This window comes from Mizuhopecten yessoensis, unplaced genomic scaffold (assembly GCF_002113885.1).
Source record: "Mizuhopecten yessoensis strain PY_sf001 unplaced genomic scaffold, ASM211388v2 scaffold1313, whole genome shotgun sequence".
NCBI classification, from domain to species: Eukaryota; Metazoa; Mollusca; class Bivalvia; order Pectinida; family Pectinidae; genus Mizuhopecten; species Mizuhopecten yessoensis.
This window is the reverse complement of record NW_018403984.1, coordinates 686,734-713,489: the sequence shown is the minus strand read 5'-3', so window position 1 is coordinate 713,489 and position 26,756 is coordinate 686,734. Positions and strand designations below refer to the sequence as shown.

At 37.1% G+C, this 26,756-nt stretch overlaps 1 protein-coding gene across 1 annotated transcript; it reads left to right on the top strand.

Annotated features, from left to right (window-relative positions):
- Nucleotides 1–1,417: 1,417 nt before the first annotated feature.
- LOC110459454 lies at nucleotides 1,418–23,844 on the top strand. The gene is made up of 10 exons (XM_021511722.1): nucleotides 1,418–1,517; nucleotides 2,179–2,275; nucleotides 4,409–4,614; nucleotides 5,820–6,074; nucleotides 8,306–8,435; nucleotides 12,152–12,275; nucleotides 12,897–13,040; nucleotides 19,468–19,838; nucleotides 20,688–20,811; nucleotides 22,121–23,844. The coding sequence occupies exons 3-10, from the start codon at nucleotides 4,415–4,417 to the stop codon at nucleotides 22,720–22,722; spliced, it is 1,950 nt and encodes a 649-aa protein (XP_021367397.1). The 5' UTR covers nucleotides 1,418–1,517; nucleotides 2,179–2,275; nucleotides 4,409–4,414; the 3' UTR covers nucleotides 22,723–23,844.
- The last annotated feature ends 2,912 nt before the right edge of the window (nucleotides 23,845–26,756 follow it).

The following is a 26,756-nucleotide window of genomic DNA, read 5'->3' as shown; positions in this document are numbered from 1 at the left end:
TCCATTATGGTCTACAGTGGTGAAAGGGTTAACAGGAGACCAATAGACAATCCCCATGACATTCACAGTAGGTCTAGGGGAGTCGATTTCTACAAAGACCAAGTTGTCTATGAAGTTATTTCCTATAATGTATACAATTCAATGATAAGTATATAGTATTGAGAGAAAAACTCCTGTGAAATTACTTGTCTTCCTTTAATATTAAACACATTTTCTTTATTTTACATAAATGAACACTATAAAAGTAAAAATGGTTTTGGTCAAGTCCTGTATTCATTGTTCTCATGCTCAAACTCAGATTCCGTGTTTAAGCCCAATTTCTTGTTTCGGTGATGAATTAATAAAAATCCAAATTTTCTCAATGATTAGGAAGATTTTCGGTGAGAGTAAAAGCCGAATACCATAGAAAATAACACTTGAGCTTTTTGGCAGTGTCACATGATTTAAGCAAATTGCAAGAATTGCAAAAAATTCAAAAATGAGTTGCAATAACGGTTTGAGCACAGAATCCATGCTTGAGCATGGTTTCATGAATGGGCGGACTGGTAGAGTGGAATGGGCGGATTGGTAGAGTGGTTAACACTTTTGCCTTCCACGCAGGCGGACTGGTAGAGTGGTTAACACTTCAGCCTTCCACGCAGGCGACCGTGGTTCAATCCTGAAGTCGTCGTACACATGGAACATTCAGAGAATGTGTTTTTCTCCTGCCCACACAACTCCAGCAACCCTGGTAGAGTATACATTGGTCTGGGGTGGATGTTGGTACGTAACGATGAGGAACCTGAGAATTTGTTACAGCTATATTTGGACCTAAACTAATGTGTTCAGAGTAATTTTACATGTTTTAGGGGTTTAGATCGACTTTTGGTATGCTTAATTAAAGCAATGGGGTGGCATTTTTACCGAAAGTCGATCTAAACACCTTAAACCACATGGACCTGATAATTTGTTACAGCTATATTTGGACCTAAACTGAGGTGTTCAGAGTCACTTTACATGTCTTAGGGGTTTAAATCGACTTTCGGTAAAAAAAAAAGAACACCCCCCCTGATCATAATTATATAGGAGAAGGGAGGAAAGCTCTCGATGTCGAAATGTCGACCCCACCTCACTTTCTTGCATCAAAAACAACATATCTAGTTGATCTACGGGGAAATGCTTAATACCGTTGGAAAGATGGATAATTTTTATTTTAAAACCATCCTAGCTCTATATAGATACACGTAAAGTGTATCTCCTTCCGCGGACATCTCTGTTCTCTGTATCTCTTTCCTCCAAAAGCACACGCCATTTGAGAGTTCGCAGTCAGTCTGCCACTTAATGAGGTTGCTGAAAAATGCAGTGTTGGTTGGCTTTGCCGCCTCTGGAAAGAGTTTTTTCACATCGGGAGACCATACATTTTCTATTCCCCTCATACCCATTCTATAACTGTAGACTAATAGCCACCGACGATAACTTTATTTGGGGGTATAGCCGTGAATTATAGCCACTGACAGTAACGGCATTTATTGTTTGTGGTAAGTCAACTACTAAAAAAAAATCTTTTTGTGAACCGTTTTAAAGTCCGATTTTATTTGAGAGAGAAAGAATTTAAGTCTTATCATGTAGACTGGAAGAAACACATTTTTTTTCAGATTTTCAAAATGACTGCCGAAGCGGTGGTCATTTCTTATAAACGTGTATGATAAGTTGTTTTAAAATATATATATATAGGTTTTTTTAAACATTTTCAGATGCATATATGAACGTTTTAAATCATAGCATTAAAAAAAATGAAAACCTGTTACACTAGATCAAAACAAGGTTCGAACTTATCTTAATGAAATAGATATGGTTAGGATGAGCGTAAAAAGCTCTGGGGCTAGGAAACGTCGTATAGTATTAAAAACAATATTTGATAAAATAAATATCCATATAGACTCTATATGATTTTTGTCAATGACTTGCGTCGAATCCGTTTGCTTGATGTTATCAGAGACGTATAAAGCCATATATGTGTTATATACGTCTCTGATGATACCACGGACTCTGATGATACCACGGACTTAGATAACATCAGAGACGTATAATCTAATCTAATTCCGTGGTTATACATAGACGCATGAAATAAAGTGTATGTTTTGTGTATACTTGACGTAATAGATATAAATAAAATAAAATATTGGTATAACACTGCAGGGGAAACCCCTTTTTTACCCTGGGCATGCCTAGCAGGTGAACACGTCCAAGGATATCTTTCTCACTGACCAGCCTGCATAGATCTACCACGGAAATCGTGAGTACTGATACATTGATGTATATAGCATATACTATTACATGTGGATACATATCTAGTGGTGTGGAGATCTACTAAGAGCTCGGGATCCCGGGGAGTTTCTCATTTAGTCGGCATGGTTGAGAGATTTCCTGACGCATCGATCATTAGATATAAATGCGTCCATTTAAACGTCCGTGGCAGTACGCATTCTAACTAAGTTTTTCATTAAGACACATTTAGATCAGAGACGTATATACGTCTCTGTTTAGATTATGCTTTATTTCTAGCCTAAAACAGGCATATATAACGGTAGTCCTATATGTTGTGAATTAAAATGACATGATGAGTAACTGCTATAAATAGATAGGCCCTTTTTCATATTCTATGCCTATGCAGTGGCGGATCCAGAGGTTTTTTGGGGCTTCAGGAACCCCCCCCCCCTCCACCCTGAGAATTTTCTTTAAAAATCATGTATTTTCACCATTTTCCTCAATTTTTCCCCACATGGAAACCCCCCCAGGAAATTTGGAAACCCCCCCCCGATAGGTCTCTGGATCCGCCACTGCTATGGTTACCTAGGGCATCATGGCCCCTAAAAGGTCTTTCGTTTGTAAAACCAGCACAGTCAAGTACCGCCAGCAAGACAATTTATCATTTTCTACTCCATGCCACCACGGACTTAGATATAGCTTTAGAGAAAATGCTCACTCACAGAGTTACCCCTCTTTGCACGTAATCTCCCGCCATAAGTCAAGTCGTGATGGGGAAATCGTGCCGAAGTCTAAATTGGGGATTGTTGATGGTTTCCGAATTGGCTTATTAAAGTTATTTCCCGATTAACAAACAGCATTTCCAACAGATGAGGTAGAAGTTGTAAGCATTACAGGATTTTCTCTTCTGAAACTGAAATGATGATACGAAAAGGATCGCTTTACTTGTAATATTAAAAAATAGGGGTCTCCTATACTAAAAAACATTTAGTATAGGTCTAAGGAGACCCCTATTTTGTAATATTACAAGTAAAGCGATCCATGCCCCTGTCGATCAGATGCTCTTTTATATCCCTGAGTTTTTTGGCCATCTTATTATATAATAAACTGCAAAAACATTTGGAGATAGATCGAGAGAATAACAAGCAAAGTATACATGCAAGATGTATGTATTATCACGGAATTAGATTATCTAAGTCTGTGGTATTATTTAGTGGAATTAAATTATTACAATACCAACCTATATATGTATAGCTATATACAGTAATTATAATAAACGTCTTAAAGTCATAAATATATCTATCCAAGTCCATGAGCATAGTATGTAAACTTTATCTGAGCATGAGTCAAAGGATTTGCTTCTGGTCCCAACACCAGATGAACAAATTTTGACAGGGACAGGTTGATGTCTGGTGTGGTGCCATACTATACATGCATTTGTCAAAAAGTTTGTAAGTGTTGTTCAGGTCTGGAAATGAAACTATGTAGAGTATCTCAGTGTTAAATTTCAGTTAAGGGCACGAATAAAAACAAAGTAAGTATTTGTTAAATGTTTTACATTGAAAGAACTTTTAAAGAAAATATTATTCCTCTCAGAGTAATAATTGACAGGAAATGTATACTGAATATTTGCTTGTATGTACAATAGCTATAAATTGACCAAAAAGGATGAGATTACAAAATATATTAACATTTCCACTGCAAGTTCCTCTATCTACTAGCATGACCAGAAGAAGTTGCATTCATAGAGCTACTAATGTAATGTGATCAGTGTTGTTTTGAAGCTTCTCCTCCTGCCTCAAATAAAAGTGGTGATGTTGTGGTGTTCCTGTAATCTTGTTTGCACTGACAACATACACACTTAAATATCAAAACATTTAAGGGAATATCTGTATTTAGGTCAATAATAACTATAATTTAGAATGTAAAGATATGGATTGAGCGAAATTTTTAAACAGGACTTCATGGAATATGTATGTAACCAATTGGCATTCATACCAGCATGAAATTGAAAAAGATGCTGTCAAATCCTACATGAACAGCACATAAAAGTAGCACAGAACCCTATGGGATCTGATCAACTGTTTATGAAATAACTCTGACTAATGGTTACAGAAGAGCTTGCATATTTCAACTCCAGTACATACTTTCTACATTTCAGTAATATATGTCTGTTCACCAGAGGATCTCAATGGTTGTTCCCTGTGTCACGACCACTCATCTGACAGAAGACAAATTAGATGAGATTATGGCTGTCCAGGCTGATCAAAATGACTTCACTAGTCACACTACAACTGATTCTAATGGACTGAACATGAGTGTTATTTTAAAGGATGTGATGGACATGGAAAACGAAGTAGAAGAAAGGTAAATATAAAAAAATTATCACTAACACCATCCTCGATAACCAGGGGAAACGCTCAATACGCTCTTTGCACCCCTGGAATATATGTCATAGCAAAAATTGGTGTCAGGTAAAAAAAACTGACCAATCACTAGGCTGATACTTTTCCTTTATAGATAGCAGAGGAGCGACGACTGACTTCAAAGCAAGTAAGCTTTACCGTTAAGCGACCGCAAGGTTCTTTTGATGTACATCAAAGGATCAAAATAGCCTTCTCCCCTCTTCCATAAGACTGTACACACTGAGCCTTCGATTACGCCATGACATAGTCCAGGGGTGCAGAGAATGAAAGTGAACGTAACCCCTGGAGTATTGAGGATGCAATATCACATCCAGCAGCTACCCTGTCTACTAAAATAGTGATGATAAATTTCAGATGTTTGTACAGTGTGTTAAACTTCATACCAAATTTGATGCTATGCAAATACAAAAAAACAAAAGAAGAAAAATTAATCTAATGAGTAGCTTGGGTGCGAAGCATTTTGAAAACATTTGACTGATTTCAGAACCTTTCAAAATTATTACCAAAATTATCTAAAAAATAAATAAAATGGATTGGATGCTCTGACCAGAAAAAGTATAGCGGATGTGTCCATCAGAGGTAGAGTATGTATTGGGTTTAGTATGGTAATCAGCAGCAGCCTAATTACTTTAAAGATCCCCATACTGCTGCCAGAAACTGTAATTAAGTGTTAGAACCTTCTGTTTTTGGCTTGACTAAAGCTTTGATAAATCATATCTGGAAAGAAAACCATACCTTGTTGGTAATAAGAAAGTTAGAATAAACAAAACATAATCAACAACAGTGAAAAGAAACACTGCAGGGCTCGACCCGGATTTGAACCCCGAACTTCAGACTGCTACCTGGTTGGTGGAAGTTAAGGTGAGGTTGCTGAAGATAGGGAAAACCACAGTGCAGTGAGACACGACCCTTAATGGAAAACAAAATTTACCTAATTTCTATTCTTTCTGTGTCTCAAGTTTTCTTTAACTTTCTTAAATCAGAGACATCTTGTTTTCTTTCATTTCAAATTTTGTCATGATACAACCCTTGTCACTCAAACAGTGTAAAAATAGGGTTTATTTTGAAATTATGAAAAGCATGATACACATGTTCCACATTCATGTCTGTAAGGTTATTAATTTGTTAATTGTTACATTGTAACAGGAAAATTAGACAGGAGGCTGAGTTACGGGATCCATCATCATTTGAAGATCTAAAGACGAAATTCTCCAGTAGTAAACATCAGGTGTATCATCATACGGGTGTGAACCTCGAATCAGATGTCGACACCTCAGACCCACTGGACTCAGAATGGGAAGCAAGCATACAGATGCGAAATTGCGCAGACATGGTTCAGACAAGAGATGATGAATATAAAAACAAATTGCTGAGAAATGCAAGGAAACAAAACCAATCACAGTAAGCATTTTAAATCTGTATGACATCAATATATCCACACCAAATGCTGTGAATAATTTGGACTTAAGCAGGTCATTTGTACTGATGAGATTTTAATGTGTCCATGGGAACAGTGTGACAGTGTATACCAGTTAAACTTTAAAAATACATAATAAGTCAAAGGTTGAGTTTATGTAAATATTTTATTTCGAAATTGGCAAAATGGCCTATTCCCATTTTAAGATTTTTCTCTTCATGCCTAATCATCTGGGGCAGAAATTCAGTTAGATACCCAACAAGATTCAAGACATCGCTCTCCTAACATGACACACCTGTGTTTTGCCGGGAGTTGACAGTAGATGAAATGTTGAATCCATCTGTTGTGGCCTCTCAATTTTATCCGCATGCGATTTGTTAAAAAGATGAGAAATCCTGAAAACATGAAGAATAAACTATTTGTCATTTATATACTATAATGTACTACATTATGTTGATCGCCAATCACTGAAAATGGGCTAACTCGGATTCTGACAGCAGCATCACCCAGCCAACTTTTAAAGACATCTTCAAGATATCTCTTTCTCTGACAGACAGAATCAAATACAAAGTTTGCACACAGTAATTATATTGTGTCAAAGTTTTGTGTCAAAGTTCAGTTATCCGGGTTTTCTGGACATCCTTTTTTGAGAAAAAATATTGATGCGCAAAATAGATAAGTAGTTTTTGTGTTGCCTGCAACGCGAGGCGACACATAGGTTATACTTTGTCAGCAGCAGCGGCAATGTCGGTTGCGTGGTCCGAAACAAGGTTTCCGTGCTATAACTTAAGTTATCTGTTTACGCGATAACTCAAGCCAAAACACTTTTCTCACGTAAAGCGCTAAGCAGGCGACACATCCACTCCCGTGGAATTCTTGTTTTCAGTATTTTCAGCTCCAAATAGTACCTGCATAAATTACATAGGTGTGCAGATTTCACAAGTATTTATGGTACTTGCTGTCAAGCTAATTTAGGGGTTAGGGTGCAATGTTGGTTCTAAAAATAAACCTGCTCATTTCATAGACAGAACCAATGCACATTATGCTAGAAATTGATGGTGAGCTATGAAGTTGCTTCAAATAAATGACCCTGATGTGTACTTTGAAGGTCACAGAGGTTAAACATGTCTAAATTGCAAATGACATTTTCTTAAATAAGAAAATGTCATAAGTATAAAGATACAATACTTTAATATGTTATGAGGACCAGCCATGTGCATCTTTTTCTAAGATATTGTGTAGAGGTCAAAGGTCAACTTTAACAGCTGGTCAGGGTCAAATGTCAACATAAGCTATTATGGATAAAAAACTTTAAAAATATCTAAATGTTTGGCATAAAACTACCTGGGGTGAAGTACCATAAACTTTCTCAAATAAATGACATTGGCCTACATTCGAGGCCACTGGGTTTAATATGGTAAAATAAAATTTGTCCTCATTTGAATTGATACTTTATAGAAGCAAGAAAAAATCTAAAAACTCTTGAAAATAATACAAAAAACACAAAAATCAGAAATAAAGTGTTAAAAATTATATTTGTACATGTTATTACGAAGTATCAGATAACCGCTTAAATAATCAGTACAAAAATGTACCTTTGACTTTTGTTCCTCAAAAGATTGAAAAAATGTCCTAATTTCGTAACCATAGGACAAGACAAGGGATAACGTATGATATTGACTTTATAATTTCTCAAAGTTCCAAAATGCTAAAAGCAAACAGTGTTTGTTGGTCTTCATATGAGTTTGAGCAGCTGTCAGATCAAACATTAAAAATAAAATCTTGCAATGGCAGAATACAACACTCAAAACTCCACCAAATCCAAGGCATGGTAAAAAGGCTTCAAAATTACATGTTTATTTAAGATTAAAATAAATATGTAGTTGGCTTGTGGTACATCTGAATGTTTTAGTGACTTACAATAATAGGGATTGTGTAGAGGGTACAGATATGTGGATGTGTTATGCATAGTACCCATCCATAGAAGTTACATTAAATTTACTGAATTACGTCGCGTATCAGCTTTAATTTGAAAAAGGGCACAAAATCAATAAAACTGTTAACTGTTAAAATAAACTCAAAAACGTTCCTCTTAACAGATGACACCTTTTAAACATATGCAGTAGTTATAAAACCTTGCCATCTGCTGGATGTCAAAATTTACATTGTACATGTACTATCATACAAGACTGTTTCATAACGTACCTTCTTCTAGAGCTGTGCCTTGGACATCAGATCATGCTGCTCCTTTGAAGGACATAACACCTGTACAGGAACTTGGGAAGAGACATAGAGTGACAGTGTTTGAGAATGCAACAACCAAGTCACTATTCGTGCAGAAACAGGTAAATAATTGTGATGGAGTAATTTGTAATGCTTTATATTTTTAGCCCTATTCAAATCACCCTGTGTCCGTGGTCCGTGGTCCGTCCGTTGTCCGTCGTCCGTCCGTAAACAATTCTTGTTATCGGTATTTCTCAGAAGTACCAGAGGGATCTTTCACAAATTTTAAATGTAGGTTCCCCTTGGTCCTTAGCTGTGCAGGGCAACTTTTGAGACTGATCGGATAAACAACATGGCCGACAGGCAGCCATCTTTGATTTTGATATTGAAAGTTTGTTATCCCTATTTCTCGGGAAGTATCAGAGGGATCTTTCTCACATTTTATATGTAGGTTCTCCTTGGTCCTAAGCTGTGCAGGGCATTTTTTATAGACTGATCGGATAAACAACATAGCCGACAGGCAGCAATCTTGGATTTTGAGGTTGAAAGTTTGTTATCCCTATTTCTCGGGAAGTATCAGAGGGATCTTTCTCACATTTTATATGTAGGTTCCCCTTGGTCCTTAGCTGTGCCGGGCAACTTTTGAGACTGATCGGATAAACAACATGGTCGACAGGCAGCAATCTTGGATTTTGATATTGAAAGTTTGTTACCGCTATTTCTCAAGAAGTACCAGAGGGATCTTTCTCACATTTTATATGTAGGTTCTCCTTGGTCCTAAGCTGTGCAGGGCATTTTTTATAGACTGATCGGATAAACAACATGGCCGACAGGCAGCAATCTTGGATTTTGATATTGAAAGTTTGTTATCCCTATTTCTCGGGAAGTATCAGAGGGATCTTTCTCACATTTTATATGTAGGTTCCCCTTGGTCCTGAGCTGTATAGGGCAACTTTTGAGATTGATCAGATAAACAACATGGCCGACAGGTAGTCATCTTGGATTTTGATAGTGTGGGTTTGTTACCGCTATTTCTCCGGAAGAACTAGAGGGATCTTTCTTAAATTTTATATGTAGGTTCCCCTTGGTCCTAGCTGTGCAGGGCAATTTTAGAGACTGATCGGATAAACAACATGGCCGACAGGCAGCCATCTTGGATTTTGATAGTGAAAGTTTGTTATCGCTATTTCTCGGGAAGTACGGGAGGGATCTTTCTCAAATTTTAAATGTAGGTTCCCCTTGATCCCTCGTTGTGTATGTTATATTTTGAGACTGATCATAAAAACAAAATGGATTAAAAGAAGAACTAAACAGATCTTTCTCATATTGCAATGAACGATTCTATTTCTTTCACATTAAGTACTGTACTAGTAAATATGTGAAATGACAAACTCACTTTGAAGGTTGGCTTTCATACACATCAGTATTAAGTTTAGATCAAAAGTTACCACAAGGTGCATTTACTGTTAACATGACTCGATCAAACAGATTAGAGGAAAGAAGAGAAAAGATCGAACTGACAAAGAACTTATGAAGATGGTACAAAGGTGGGCGCCAAGATCCCTCTAGGATCTCTTGTTTATATATTAATCCAGGTGTATTTAATGATTTAAGTGTCATGGGATTAATTTCTTGGTCCAATATGTATAGCTTTCAATAATACCAGGGAAGCTTTTATTAGACCACAGAATCTATTGAAATCTGTGGTTAGATCAACCTAGTCAATTACAAAAAAAATTGTTCAACATCTTCAGTCATTTTGTCATAACATCACAGATAATTAAAATACATGGTACATTTATGTATCATGTGTATAGTTTAATATTTTATAGTTTCTATTGTCAGGCCGCAGAATCACAAAACATCTATACTGTGGTAATGTTCTTAATTCTTATTGAAATCAGGTTAATTTGAAGTGCTAAATATCCTCAAACATTATATGAGCTCAGGGGAAGATGCAGGATTTTGGTAAGGGGAGAGCAACGTAACAATATTATATAATAAATCAAGACATGGAACCCTTCCCCAATTCCCCCCCATGCATACACATTCTCTCTCTGAGGGTACCCCCCCCCTTTGTATGCACTTCTTAAATTATTTATTAAATAAAAATACATGCATTAATTCCAGTCTACTCAGCTGTGGGAATGAGAATGTGGTTGGGCAGTGCTGGAATTGTTGAATGCTCTCTATGAACGCTTAATTGCAGCACCGTCTGTATGCTCCCTAGGGAGTTGAGAAAGATATTGGCTGGTTGCCGAAGGCCTATAACCATGGATAATAATTTGTGAACCCCTTCGAGACGACCTAGGTTGTGGTAAAGCAATATATAAGATTACCTCAAACTGTTAAAAATTTATTATTACTAATACATTACTATAAGGTCACAGAAACAATCAGATATGACATCATGATGCAAGAGGATGTGCAAATCAGGATAACGAACTGATAACAAAAGCTGAAAACTATTGTTTTTAAACATTTGAATAATAGGAGAAAACAATCATGCCCTACCTTGAGAGTGAGAGAAATCTCTCTTCTACAGGTAAAAAGTTTACCTCCAATCACTATACTGTCACTCTAACCAACTGATCAACCTTGTCAATGGTAGCACACTGACCCAATCACACTACAGGAATAGCCAATACAAAATTAAGGGGAGGTAACTAGTCAATGGTAGCACCCTGGCCCAGTCACACTACATGAATAGCCAATACAAAATTAAGGGGAGGTAACTAGTCAATAGATGCACACTGACTCAATCACACTACAGGAATAGCCAATACAAAATTAAGGGGAGGTAACTAGTCAATGGTAGCACCCTGACCCAATCTCACTACAGGAATAGCCAATACAAAATTAAGGGGAGGCAACTGGTCAATGGAAGCACCCTGGCCCAGTCACACTACAGGAATAGCCAATACAAAATTAAGAGGAGGTAACTAGTCAACGGTAGCACCCTTGTCCAATCACACTACAGGAATAGCCAATCGAAATTAAGGGGAGGTAACTAGTCAACGGTAGCACCCTGGCCCAGTCACACTACAGGAATAGCCAATACAAATTAAGGGAAGGTTACTAGTCAATGACAACACACTGACCCAATCTCACTACAGGAATAGCCAATACAAAATTAAAGGGAGGTAACTAGTCAACGGTAGCACCCTGGCCAAGTCACACTACAGGAATAGCCAATACAAAATAAGGGGAGGTTACTAGTCAATGGCAACACACTGACCCAATCTCACTACAGGAATAGCCAATACAAAATTAATGGGAGGTAACTAGTCAACGGTAGCACCCTGGCCAAGTCACACTACAGGAATAGCCAATACAAAATAAGGGGAGGTTACTAGTCAATGGCAACACACTGACCCAATCTCACTACAGGAATAGCCAATACAAAATTAAGGGGAGGTAACTGGTCAATGGTAGCACCCTGGTCCAGTCACACTACAGGAATAGCCAATACAAAATAAGGGGAGGTAACTAGTCAATGGTAGCACCCTGGCCCAGTCACACTACAGGAATAGCCAATACAAAATAAGGGAAGGTAACTGCATGTAGGAAATAAACCACAGTGGAACTATCTAGTGTTTTGCCTGCATTACAGTAGCACATGAATTCTAAAGAACCTTCTGTGAGAACCTTTGAAGCTGTGTGATACCAGGACTAGATGTAAGTCATTAAATTCAACAAGGCAACGAAATGTATACCTCACCATATCTCCACATTAGTGTGTATCAATTTTAATGGAATAATTGATTATAATAATGTTATAGGTAATTGTATAAATCATGAAATATACAATATCTATATAAGAATTAATCTTTTTCAGTACTTGGAAAAACCCAATGAGAGAGAAATTGAGGTTTTGAGAGCTATGAAGCATCGCAATATTCCTACCCTTTATAATACAGGGATGCAGGGAAATAGTACCATTCTGCAGATGGAGTACTGTGGTGAGTTAGTTGCTTACTGTCATAAATGTAAATAGATGTATTTCAATCCTTTAGGATACCTGTACCACTGCCAAAAATGAACTATGCTTTGGAAACTGGTTTTAATCATTTCTGAAAAGAGAACCCTTGCAGGAATTTTTAAAGAAAAAAAGAGGCGAATTATACAAATAAAACACTAACAATAGGGATCTGAGCGTAAAAACACATGGGACTAGAGCGGAATTCAAACACTGGATCTCAAATTATTGTATCTTCACTCTAACTGAATAAGCTACCTGGCCAACAGAAGTATCTTGGCCTAGCTGTGCTACAGATATATATCCTCAACAGAATTAAGGGGAGGTTACTGTAAGTGTAGGGTTTTGCCTGCAATGCAGCAAGGATATTTAAAAGAGAATATTTGTTTCAAAGTACCATAGGAAGATTACTCTTAGTAACATATATTGCCATTTCAACACATTAGTAGGTGTTATCTATATTAAATAGCATGTTATCAATATTAAACATACTATGACAAAAAGGTTAAATGAAGGAGTCAGTTAGGTAATTAATTGGTCATGTGGAAGGTGGGGTGGGGGGAGGGCATGATTCTATTTTCTTGATACTGTTTCGCTATTTCAGGTGAACCTCTGGCTAAGTATGTTGAGAAGAACTTCAACAAGGGCAGGTATGTTCCAGAAACATTTATGTGGAATATCCTGGAGCAAATAATGGATCTGCTTAGATTCCTTGAGTATTCCAAAGTTGTGCATCAGAACATCTCGGGTAAGTTACATGCTTCCTTTTCCAGTTTGGAAACGGTAGCGTGCCATTTATCAGAACAAATCAGCAATATCACAAGTAATACATCTGACTTATCAGGAATATCACAAGTAATACATCTGACTTATCAGGAATATCACAAGTAATACATCTGACTTATCAGGAATATCACAAGTAATACATCTGACTTATCAGGAATATCACAAGTAATACATCTGACTTATCAGGAATATCACAAGTAATACATCTGACTTATCAGGAATATCACAAGTAATACATCTGACTTATCAGGAATATCACAAGTAATACATCTGACTTATCAGGAATATCACAAGTAATACATCTGAACATCCCTCTTTCCCCATGATAAATGAAAAATTCAAATTAATGTCAATAAGAGCATTCCAAGCAGAAAAAACCCACCTCAAAACACATGAATCTGAACTGTCTCCACCAACCTATAGCAGTGATATGAAATCAGATGGTCTTGATTTTCTTGTATTCATATCTAAAACTTCCCCTAACAACTGGTACATATGTAACCAACCTTTGAGAAACTGGGGCTTGGTGTATGTCTGAGGGTTTAGTGTACTATTACTACAGTATAAACAGCTAAGGTAATTTAAGAATGTGCCTCCATGTGTGTAATGTATGTGTGCTGGAGACGGGGTATATTGGTGTATGTGCCTACCTGCAATAGCATGGATCTGGTGCTGACTTTATAGCGCTACCTCATGAAATACCATGCCGAAGGCACTCAGCACAGCATTATGCCCGGTCACATTTTACTATCAATGGGTGAACCAGTTGTGGCTATTGCCGTAAATGTTAAATCTTAAGCAGCGAATATCAACTACAATTTTTAGCTCACCTCGCCCGAAGGGCCATGTGAGCTTATGGCATACCGCAGCATCCGTCGTCCATCGTCTTTCGTCTGTCGTCCGTCCAGGGGCCTGAGGGGCAGGGCCAAATAGGTAAAAAATAGAGTCATCTTTAAAAACAAAAATCTCTACTCCTTTAAGTAACAGAGAGTAATGGCACATTTAATTATAATCATCAACTAGCCCTCTTTTGGATATATGAAATTTATGGCCCTGGGGTCAAGGGGTCAAGTGGTAAAGTGGGGTCAATATTGTATGTTATGGATCGTTGAGATCCCCACCCCATAACCATATATAATATTGCTGGTCATCAAGAGATAAACACAAGCATAATGTAAAAATAGGCTCTGGGGTCTTTCCCCACCCCTAGGGACTTAGTTTCTGGGTTATTTCTTTGAAACAGTTGAGATCCCCACCCGATAACCATATAATCAATTGCTGAGTATAAGAAAACGAATGCACATATGATTCCAGGATGGCCCTAGGGTCTACCCCACCCTGGGAGACTTGACCCCTGGGTCATAACTTTGAAAGGAAAAAGATCCCCACCCCAAAACGTTATATACAAATGCTGCGCACGAGGAGACGCCACAACCCTTGCAGACTTAACCCCTGGGTCTCAACTTTGAAACGGTTGAGATCCCCAACCCAAAAGGATATATACAAATGCTGGGCATAAAGAGTCGAATACAGTCATGATATTATAATTGATCCTTGGGTCTTGCCACAACCCTAGGGACCTAGTTTCTGAGTCACAGCTTGAAAACAGTTGAGATCCTGACCCCATAATATAACCATACATAAAATTGCTGGGCATGAAAAATCTAATACAGATATCCAGGTGAGCGATACAGACCCTCTGGGCCTCTTGTTAAGATATTTGGTATGTCCTGGCTACGGGACAGAATCAAATAGATAAAAATGTCTATTTAATCAAAGTCATGATATAGCTCTAGTGTATGAATACATCATAAAGCTACAGAAAGTTAGACCAAACGAAAAACATGTTTGTTTCCTGATACATGACTGAACAAATTATATTAGGAAGGTAGTTAATACATTTTAATTATCAGTTTTATTAGCTCACCTGGCCCGAAGGGCCATGTGTGCTTATGCCGTACTGCGGCGTACGTCGTCCGGTGTCCTGCATTCGTCCTCCGTCAGTCAACTTTTTCTTTTGAACGACTTCTTCTGAAGAACTAGAGGACCTAGGGTCATGATATTTGGCCAGTAGATACCTGGGATGAAGTATAAACATTCCTCATTAAAATGACCTTGATCTACCCTCAAGGTCACAGGGGTCAAATATGTTAAAAACCTCAAACAATAGTATCCCAAGAACCATTTGGACAAGAGTCATGATACTTGGGTATGTTATGTAGACCAGTAGTGCGAATATTTTCCTCAATTACAGTAATGAGGTCAAAGGTCAACTTTAAATGCTAGTCAGGGGTCAAATGTCAACTTTGGTTAAAAGCTTTAACAATCTTCTTCTTAAGTTCCATTAGGCCCAGTGTCATGATATTTAGCCAGTAGGTACCTGGGATGGAGTGCTATAAAGCTTCCTTATTAAAATGACCTTGACCTACTTGCAAGGTCACTGGGGTCAAATATGTTAAAAACTTCAAACAACAATATCCAAAGAACCATTTGGACTAGAGTCATGATACTTGGGTATGTTATGTAGACCAGCAGTGCAAATCTTTTTCTCAATTACAGTAATGAGGTCAAAGTTCAACTTTAAGTGCAAGTCGGGGTCAAAGGTCAACATAGGTCAAAGGCTTTAACAATCTTCTTCTCAAATTCCATAAGGCTCAGGGTCATGATATTTGGCCAGTACGTACCTGGGATGAAGTGCTATAAAGTTTCCTCATTAAAATTACCTTGACCTACTTTCAAGGTCAAGGGGGTCAAATATGTTAAAAACTTCAAACAACAACATCCTAAGAACAATTTGGACTAGAGTCATCATACTTGGGTATGTTATGTAGACCAGCTGTGTGAATTGTCTTCTTCATTACAGTAATGAGGTCAAAGGTCAACTTTAACTGCAAATCAGGATTCAAAGGTCAATATGGGTTAAAATTTTAAGTTTCAAACAACAATATCTTCAGAACCGTTTAAGAGATGTTAAAATGTCTTGTGTTCTAGTTACCAAATTTGGTCTTAAGTTACCTATATGTCAGTTGCATGTAACAAAAGAAACAGGTGAGCGATACAGGCACTCTGGGCCTCTTGTTATATTGGAAAGTGATCTTGACTTTAACAAAGGTTCCTTGAAAAATTGCCAAAAAAGTTCAGGGTAGGCATGAAAAATAAGGGTAGTTACGATAACAGGAAACAAACAACATTTTTTATTTATGGGCCTATTGATCGAGTGGTTAACACTTCAGCCTTCCAGGCTTTGGTTCGAAACCCGAAGTCGTCGTACGTATGGAATATTCAGAGAAAGTGTTTTTCTCCTGCCCACACAACTCCAACAACCCAGGTGGAGTATGAAATGGTCTGGGGTGGATGTTGCGGTATCTGTGCTGTAGCATTCAAATGTGGTTGCACTATAAATGATGCCATTGGAAGCACAGTCCCACTACAAACAGAACACAATACATCTCCAGCACACACAGTCATACACACATATGGAGATATTAGCCAGGTGGCAGAGGACTAGTAGCAAGCACTTGATAAGGCAGCTTCTGCAAATTCCTCAAAAATTGTGTTGATTGTTGTATATGCTAATTAGTCCCCCACCGGTTCCCGGTGGGACTTAAGGTTTGCACTCCTGCCTCCCGTCCTTCTATCAAAAAAGTTTGTCTGGGGCATATCTTCTATACCATTTCACCTGGAGTAACCAGATTAGGTAAACAAGGATATCTTGGGATGACGAGTGTAAGAAATAGGTCACTATGACCTCACTGTGACCTATGCTTTGAACAATAGTTACATCCTGACAAAAGTGTGGCCTTTGTTAAATATAGAAATCATTACCGGTGGGGGACTATTAATTGTTTGCCATACTTTGCCTTTTTGTATTAATTGTATATCTATGTACTGTAAAGCACTTTAGAGGCTTATTCTAGCTAGATAGGGCGCTACATCAAATGTTGTATATTATTATTATTATTATTATTTGGCCTTGGAGGGTCCTGTACCTCATAGCTCTAAACCATTGATTTCTGGACATTCTTGTCTGAGGTGCAGCAATGTAAAATGATGGAGTTTTGGTTTCTTTGTGTAATGCATTGAGCACAATAAGAATGTCAATTTAAGCATAAAACTGATATTCCTGTTAAGTAAATTTCACAACTAGAGGCAGATTATCTTAACCAAGACCTAGATAGAATTAACAACTGGGCTAGTACATGGGACATTAAATTTAACCCCTCTAAAACCAAATCACTAATTTTTTCAAGCAAAAAAGAACCTATCCATCCTCTAATTAATTTCTCTAATACTTGTGTAGATAATGCCCATGATCACAAACATCTTGGATTAACTTTTTCTGAAGATGGCACTTGGTCTACCAATGTTCAATTAATATATGAAAAGGCTAGTAAAAGAATAACAATACTTAAGTATCTGAAATATAAGATTGATAGGAAATCACTATGCAAAATATATACAACATTTATCCGTCCAATGCTTGAATATGCAGATATTCTCTGGGGCAATGCTCTGACAATCTTCAAAATTTATTAGATTCTGTACAACTAGAAGCTGCAAGGATTATCACAGGTCTAAGGAAAGGTACATCACACCAAACTCTGTATAAAGAACTAGGCTGGAAATCTGTCTGATCGAAGGATGAACCATAAGTTAATTCAGATGTATAAAATAACTAACAATTTATCACCCACATACCTCCATGACATAATTGATCCTCTTATTCATAACCCAGAAAATGATAGGTATACTATAAGAAATGTAAGAATGTTTAACCCACCACTATGTCGTACAGAATCCTATGCTAAAAGCTTCTTCCCAGTAATGTGCAACAAGTTCAATGGACTTCAAAATGATATAGTACATTCCCTTACTCTTAATAAATTTAAGGCCAAGGTGTATAATAAAATATGTTTTAATAATGATATCTCAGATTATTTAAAAATTGTGAAAGCAGAAAGGGTAACATAATCTTATGTCAACTGAGAAATGAGGCGAGTAACCTGAACTATGATCTGTTCAAATATCACTTGAAAGAGTCTCCATCTTGTCTGTGTGGTGATGATTATGAAACTGCTACCCATTATCTTTTACAATGTCCAATGTAAACTGATGAAAGACAAACTTTAATAAATGAGATTTTTGAAGTGTGTCCGTTTAATCTTGATACTAAAATATTTCTTAATGGAAGCACTATGTTAAACAATACTGAAAATAAATCTATACTTGACAGTGTTCTTAAATATATATACAACACAAGAAGACTTGTGTAATTAATCAAATCAATCTATACATTTTGTTATACTGTCTGTATATAGTCATAATTGATAAAATACTGTCCTTAAACCATTATGTGATTCTACTGATTGTTATATATACATTGATGTTTTAATATTATACACCTAAAGGATTAAGCTTTGGGTGCTGTTTTTACTGATGGGTGCATTAAAGTAAAACATAAATGTGCTAAGTTTGAATGCTTAGTGTTCTGTGGATGCATCTGGATTCTTCTCGAGTGGATGATATGTGAACGGTAGAAGCCGTTAGAGACTTTTTGTCTGAAACTCGATGGGATGAAAGATTTACACATAGAACACTGGCAATACATCTTACACTTACACTACATTTTCAAAATCTTCTAGCTGAATTGCCTCATTTTATTTTTTATATTTTGATGTTGTTGTATCCGTTACTTTTTATCACTCCTACCAATGATATATATTGATACTAAACGGTTCTATACTTTGTGTAACAGCAGCAGGGTATGAACAGGGGGCATTAATGACTTGCAAAAAATACAATTGTAGCAATTTCTCTGTTTAATATATCATTAGGGCATTGCTTTCCTATTACTAATTAATTATGATTGACTTTTTAATAGGAGTATTGTATAGCTAAAAATATCAATTAAATATTTATATGTAATTGAAACATACATGGAATTATCTCCCCTATACCATCTGCAATATATAGACTGGGGATCTATGCTACTTATTATATATAATTTGCATCAATATTTTCTTACTAACCGTTTTATATTTGTCTTTGTCATGTCAACCTAAGGAGAGAACTTATATAGACCTAGCCTGCTGTTCAATCCTATTGTTTACTCAATAAAATATGATGAAATGAAGTTAATTTCAAAATGAATTACATATATATTTTGGTACTGTTCCTATAACATTCATCAAATTCATCTTACTTAGTCATCAATCTAAAGCCTAGGAAACTAACACAATACAATTACATTACTTAAGTGAAATAAATATGGGGTGGACTTATTAGCAAGCATGGGCTTATTAAATGTGGAAAAGGACATATATATGAGCACATAATCAGCTGTAAAGTAAATCATTTTTTGTTGACTTGTTGATATTTTTTATCATTAGCTGAGACAATATGCCTCCTACATACACGGAAGGGACTGGTTGTGAAGCTGGTGGGGTTTGGAAATGTGCTGACATACCAGGATCTTGTCCCACAGTCAGGGATACAGAGTACAGCTGCACTCGGAGGGACAGTTCAGTACTGTGAGGCAGATGATCTGGCAAAAAGGACCCTAACTCTGTCAGGCAGAAGTCTTTTGGGGATGCAGTGGTCTTCAGAGGCATCACTGACAGATGATATGGTCCCATGGGCAGGGGCACAGAGGGGGAAGAGTTCCAGTGGTTCTGACAAGGCCTCGAGGCCGTCATGTCAGGCAGACATGGTTGCATCTGGCAGGGTGGCCTTGTTTATGGTGTATGGACCTGGAGTTAAGGTAAGTTGTGTAGACTATTTTTTCGATTATAAGTAGCATACAAGACCAAAACTTGTTTCTATTAATAAATGGAAAACATGCATGGTATTTCCTTTCATGTTCTACTAAAGACAAAATTACTGCACTGAAAAATACACTTTTTAAATCTCATTTGAAGCTAATCTCACTATGGTTTGCTCAGCATGTTTCCTTTTCCTTTGAATACTTATTGTCCAGAATGCATGGCCTTTTGAACAATCATGAAGCATCCCTGATCCAGGGAATTCATTTATGTATGAATTAAGGATGTGCCCCATATGTTTAAAGTGGCTTTGGTCCAGTTTTGTAAGGTCATTTAAGGACATGTCTCCATGTGTGCAATGTATTCATGCATGTGTGTGGTAGTGTGTGTGTGTATGTGTGTGTGTGCTGAAGGAAGGGTATTTATGATGTAATTGGACCCCAGTGATAGCACAGTTCTGATGCTGACTCTGTAGTGCTACCTCACTGAAATACCATGTGCCAATAGGAGAAAAAGGGGCACATTTAAAAAAACTAAACATTAAGCCTAGATGGATAAATTTTGACTTAATTTGGTTTGAACTTAACCTAGGAAAGGTAGGGCCTCCCTTGGGACAGAGGGAAAGGACTCTCTTGGGGAATTAGGGATACAGCTGGACACTTCCAACATTTACACTTCATTGTAACCTTGAACTAAAAAGTTGATGTGACCTTGACATTGAAGGTTTCCAAAAGTAGTCCTTGTTTCAGAAATTAAAGCTTGGTTTGAAAATTACAGTGCGCACAAGATCTAACCAGACTGTTTTATAGCTTTGTATATATATGATTGGGGACCTTTCTTCTTTGCAGGATCTGAGTGACAAATGTTTTCCAAACAGTAGTGATTTGAAGGATTTTGTCCTGAAGATGGTTGATTTAAATCCTCAGACAGGATTAAAACCAGCTGCAGGCCTGGACATAATTCAAAAGAAACGTGAGTTGTACCTATACATCCGTATATATTCTGTATGCATTTGAAATTTAAACATATTCACAAAACAAATTCAAAAATGAATATATATTAGTTTTGTTTCGATCAAACAACTTACATGTTTGGTTTGTAGCGGCATTCCAAATGTACATTCGGATACTTTTACCCATGCTTTAACAAAGTTGGGGGTAAATAATATTTGCTTCATCCATGCTGGTTGTAATTTCCAGAGCCTATCTCAGTCACTATTTCACAAATGTTTTCATAAACTTTGTATATAGGTACATTATGGGAAGTGTATCACATCCTAAAACTAGGTCCCTGTGACCTCAAGTACTAAAACAATGGTTTCTGTAGCGATAGTCGGCTACTGCTTCATAAATGGGCGTCACACTTTGTACATAGGTACATAATTGGAAGTTGACCTCTATTTGAACTTTGACCTCAGATACTAAAATATTGGTTTACCGAGCAAATCTCATCACTGTTTCATGACTTTGCACCAAACTTTATAGATAAAGTTAAATCATGGGAAGGCGGTGTACTTTTGTTAATAAAAAAAGAAGTAACTGTGACCTCAATTTAACCTTCTCAAATATTAAAATAATGGTTTTAGGGATTATCTCAGCTGCTGTTTCATTAATGGGCATCACACTTTATAGATATAGGTAATCGTGAGAAGGTGGTGTGGTGCGTGTATCCTAAAACAAGGCAACTATGACCTCAAGTACTAAAATAGTGTAATACAAGTATTTGCAGCAGCACATCTCGGAAGATGTTTCATGAATGGGCTCCAAACTTTTGTAGATATGCATAGAGAAGTATTATCTTTGAAGCACACCCTTTGAGATAAATCTGGTTACAATATTTAATGTGTATTATGTATGTAGGTGGAAAGAAAACCTGTTGTTTTTGTGGTGTATCAAACCATTCTAAAAAAAGATATAATAATAAAATATTTATGAAAGAGCATTTAACTTTCAATCAAGAATAATATCAATCTAATACACAAATGATGAATTACACAATACACAATACATCTCCAGCACACACACAGGCATACACACATAGGGAGATATTAGCCAGGTGGCATATGACTAGTAGTTAGCGCCTGATAAGGCAGCTCCTGTGAATTCCTCAATATTGTATTGTTTAATATATATGCTGATTGTATTGACTGTATAAAATTGTATATCTATGTACTGTAAAGCGCTTTAGAGTGGCTTATGTTAGCTATATAGGGCGCTATATCAAATGTTGTACATTATTATCATTATTACATAATACAATTTGTATACATGTTTATTAACAGTATCGCAGGACGTGATAGAGCTATCGGACAGTGATGAAGTTATAGAGCTACCGGACAGTGATGAAGCTATAGAGCTGTCAGGCAGTGATGAAGCTATAGAGCTGTCAGGCAGTTGGGAAGGAGCTGTTGAACCTTCCACTAATGAAGTCACTGCCTATCCGACGATTTCTGTCTCCACGCCACTTACGACACCATTGCAGCAGGAAACATTTTCCTTCCGGAAAAATGGTGATTCAAGGGATCTACCGCTCATCACTCCTCCAACGTACCAGCCTACAAGTAAATCAAATATCCTTACTCCCTCCAGTCGTGTTGAACTTCAGGCCGCCAATGCCAGCTCCTCCCTGGTTGGTACTGCAGGCACAGTAGGCAGCAGCATTGATCGTCCAGATGATGTTATCTCCGTGAACCCTGGATCAAGTTTGTACAAAGAGCCGGATAAAGAGACACCACGAAAAGATATGACCCAATCACAAGCTGATAAAGGAACTCTTAACAAGCTCCGGTCACGTGTAACGTGGAACAAAGGATCTAGAGACAAACCCTACATTCGGCCTCAAACAAAGTTCACAAATCTGCCTAACTTTGAAAAATTAGAGTAGAAGTAACAAGGTGGAATTCTAGAAAATTGCTGATATGGTTTTGCCCACAGATTTCTTGAAAAGAACCGATATGTGTACTGGCCTCCTGGGTTGGACAAGTATAGAAGGATATATAGATACCAAAAAGTTATTATTTTTCGGTAGGATATGTAGATTACATAGTACGACACTCTCGTCTCGTATACTATTTACAATAATTTTTATTGTAAATCTGGATGCAGAAAATAATGTCAGGTATGGTTTTGCGTATGATATCCCAAGGATTCTAAGAAAATATAATTTATATGATCTGGTTCAGAAGTATATAAATAAGGGATGGTTTCCTCTTAAAACATGTTGGAAAATGCAGGTTAAAAATGCTGTGCATGGATATGAAGAAAAAGTATGGTTAAATAGGATGTGTAACAATACTGACTTCTTTAGGTTTGTTTTAATTCATGGCAAGTTAGTTCCACACCAGCTGTGGAAATTATGTAAAAAGTTCCCAGGAAATAGAGAAGCTGTTAATTATTACATAATGAAATTAATTGTTACCATGAGGTGGTTGGCTCATAATGAATTATGTCATGAATGTGGTCAGTTTTATGAAGATGTTGCCATCCACATAGTTCTGCAGTGTAGTTCTACTGACGAATTAAGGGACGAATTATGGTGTAATATCATTAATATTAGCGATATACTGTTCAGTGTATATTTGCACGACTTAAACGAAAGTCAATTATTTCATGTTCTGATCGGGGAGAATTTTTCTTACAATTTGTGTAACTCAGACCTAGAAGAGTTCCGTATGACGTCTGTGAAACTATTTTTTTTGAATGATAATATCATATTACAAATGACACATTTACTATATCTATGCTGATTATTGTCAAATAATCAAAAGGGCCTGATACTGCTAGCTTAAATTATATACCCTAATATTTTAACAACATAAATTTATTGTAATATATATGTATAATAATTTTGATAATTGATGTTTAATTGATGATTGTATTGCTCTATCATTATAATCTTCATTCTGGAGGAAATAAAGGAGTATATAGTTAGTTATGTACACATTAAAGTAACGATACCCTTGTACTCTTTCAATGTCCATGTATGTATATATGTTGATTAATTCTTATATATGTAACTATTCTGTTTATGTAATCTTCATTTTGGAGGAAATAAAGGGAATAAATAGGAGTGTATTGATAAACGGAAGTAGGAAGTACATCCCTAGTTGAAAATCCATTGTAGGGAGACAGTATCACAATTTCCACATATTCTAATGTTTAGTATCAAACTGATGAACATTGTATGTTTATTATTGACAGAACAGTGTGTTCTCTCAATATTAAAGTATTTCAAAGCAATTCAGGCATTAATTCAGTGGGTTTTTTTATCGATGAGTCAAATGTGTCCATTTTTCTGTACTACAGGAAATCAGCTACTGTGAATTTTTTCAAGAAAGATAACTCTTCCATGCAATTACTATGTGTATATGGTTTTATTATAAAGCGTCAATTTTTAATTGTTTATAAATAATTTATTTTACACAATTTCAGCATTTATTAAATTGATGTACATTAATGCAATACTAATCTGTGGCAGTATCATTTTTATTGACATTATTTTGCAAAAAATTGTGTCTTTCAGTTTTTTTCAAAATTCACTCCTTTTTACGTAAATTTCCATTTAAAATCCTTAAAATTCTGACAACCTATATTTTGTTTATGGCAGAAAAGCAATATAACTACAAAATTCGAAGAAATTCTACAGAGAAATGGTGACACAATCCTATTACCTTAAGTACTTTATGCTAAAAGGATCGATATGAGAAAAAAACAAAAATCACCATTTAAATAAAAAAAAACACTGCAATGCACCACTTTAACATAGCCTGCACTTAGTAAATCAAATAAATCCATTTTTAGCTCACCTGGTCCGAAGGACCTTAGTGAGCTTATGCCGTTGTGCAGCGTCCGTCGTCCGTTGTCGTCCATCGTCAACTTTTTCTTTAAAACCTATCTCCTCCTAAACGCCAAACAGGATTTCAACCAAATTTAGTCTGAAGCATCACTAGGCCTAGGGTGGCCAATCGTTTCTTAAATAAATGAGGTTGGTTCGACCCCTGGGGCCAGAGGGGCGGGGCCCTTAAGGGGAACTTAGCTAAATTTACTTTAAAACGCATCTCCTCCTTAACGCCAGTGAGGATTTCAACCAAATGTGGTCTAAAGCATCACTAGGGGAGGGCAATCATTTTTTAAATAAATGAGGTTGGTTCGGCCCATGAGGCCAGGGAGGCGGGGCCCTTAAGGGGTACTTGGCTAAATTTGCTTTAAAATGCATCTTCTGCTTAACGCCAGGGAGGATTTCAACCAAATTTAGTCTGAAGCATCAGTAGGCGAGGGCAATCATTTCTTAAATAAATGAGGTTGGTTCGACCCCTGTGGCCAGGGGGGCGGGGCCCTGAAGGGGAACTTAGCTAAATTTGCTTTTGAACGCATCTCCTGCTTAACGCCAGTGAGGATTTCAACCAAATTTAGTCTAAAGCATCACTAGGGGAGGGCAATCATTTTTTAAATAAATGAGGTTGGTTCGACCCCTGAGGTCAGGGAGGCGGGGCCCTGAAGGGGAACTTGGCTAAATTTGCTTTAAAATGCATCTTCTGCTTAACGCCAGGGAGGATTTCAACCAAATTTAGTCTGAAGCATCACTAGGCGAGGGCAATCATTTCTTAAATAAATGAGGTTGGTTCGACCCCTGTGGCCAGGGGGGCGGGGCCCTGAAGGGGAACTTAGCTAAATTTGCTTTTGAACGCATCTCCTGCTTAACGCCAAACAGGATTTCAACCAAATTTAGTCTGAAGCATCACTAGGCGAGGGCAATCATTTCTTAAATAAATGAGGTTGGTTCGACCCCTGTGGCCAGGGAGGCGGGGCCCTGAAGGGGAACTTAGCTAAATTTGCTTTAAAACGCATCTCCTGCTTAACGCCAGGGAGGATTTCAACCAAATTTAGTCTGAAGCATCACTAGGGAAGGGCAATTATTTCTGAAATAAATGAGGTTGGTTTGACCCCTGTGGCCATGGGAGCGGGGCCCTGAAGGGGAACTTAGCTAAATTTGCTTTAAAATGCATCTTCTCCTAAATGCCAGAAAAGATTTCAACCAAATTTTCTCTGAAACTTCATTTGGGGAGGGCAATCATTTCCTAAATAAATGAGACTGGTTCGACCCCTGGGGCTAAGAAGACCGGGCCCCAAAGAGGAAAATTATCTAATATTTTGCTTTAAGACGCTAATATCCCCTAATTGCCTGAGTGGATTGTACAAAATTTGGTCAAAAACATTATTGAGGAAGAACAAACATTTCTTATTTGAATAAGTTTGATTGACCCCTGCGGTTCTAAGAAATGGTACAGCTAGGTTATCATATTCTATGGTGTAGTTTTCATAAATTGTTAAAAATTGGTTTCTAGGTTTATAAAAGCTTATAGTTGAATGAAAATTAAAGCATTGTCTAATTACACCCTGTAATATGACATATTACTTATTTCAAAATCTGTTAACATGACAACTAAATGGAGGCCTCTGATTAGTTGAAAGTCAGATATTGTGGTCCCAGTTGGGTTAGAACATAGATCTCATCTGGTTTTGAGGAAATTTCATATAAAGATGTACTAATGCATTCAGTTGTAATGACTTTAATATAAAACCAAGTGAGTGATACAGGTCCAATGGACCTCTTGTTAAACTCAGTTTATACCATATCGTGGCATCAGTCATCTGTCCTTTTTTCAATGACTTCTTCATAACCACTGCTTAGAATTCAACCAACCTTTGACCGGCAGCATATGTATGTGATGGGGATTCAAAATTGTGCAAATGGAAAGGCTGACCCTTTGGATGAAGGTGGGGCTGAGGGGGTCACAATTTCCCTGAGATTATCAGATTAGAATCAGCCCTATTTGTCAGGAAACATTGTTAGGTGGTGGGGATTTAAAATTGTATAAATTGGAAGGGCTGTCCCTGGTGCTGGGGGGTGGGGGGTGG

Bases quoted from the DNA above. Each gene is read 5' to 3' on its own strand.
- LOC110459454 (XM_021511722.1), top strand. From the start codon at position 4,415: ATGTCTGTTCACCAGAGGATCTCAATGGTTGTTCCCTGTGTCACGACC. The intron at 6,075-8,305 runs GTAAGCATTTTA...ACCTTCTTCTAG, and splicing joins AGGAAACAAAACCAATCACA to AGCTGTGCCTTGGACATCAG. The intron at 13,041-19,467 runs GTAAGTTACATG...TTTTATCATTAG, and splicing joins TGTGCATCAGAACATCTCGG to CTGAGACAATATGCCTCCTA.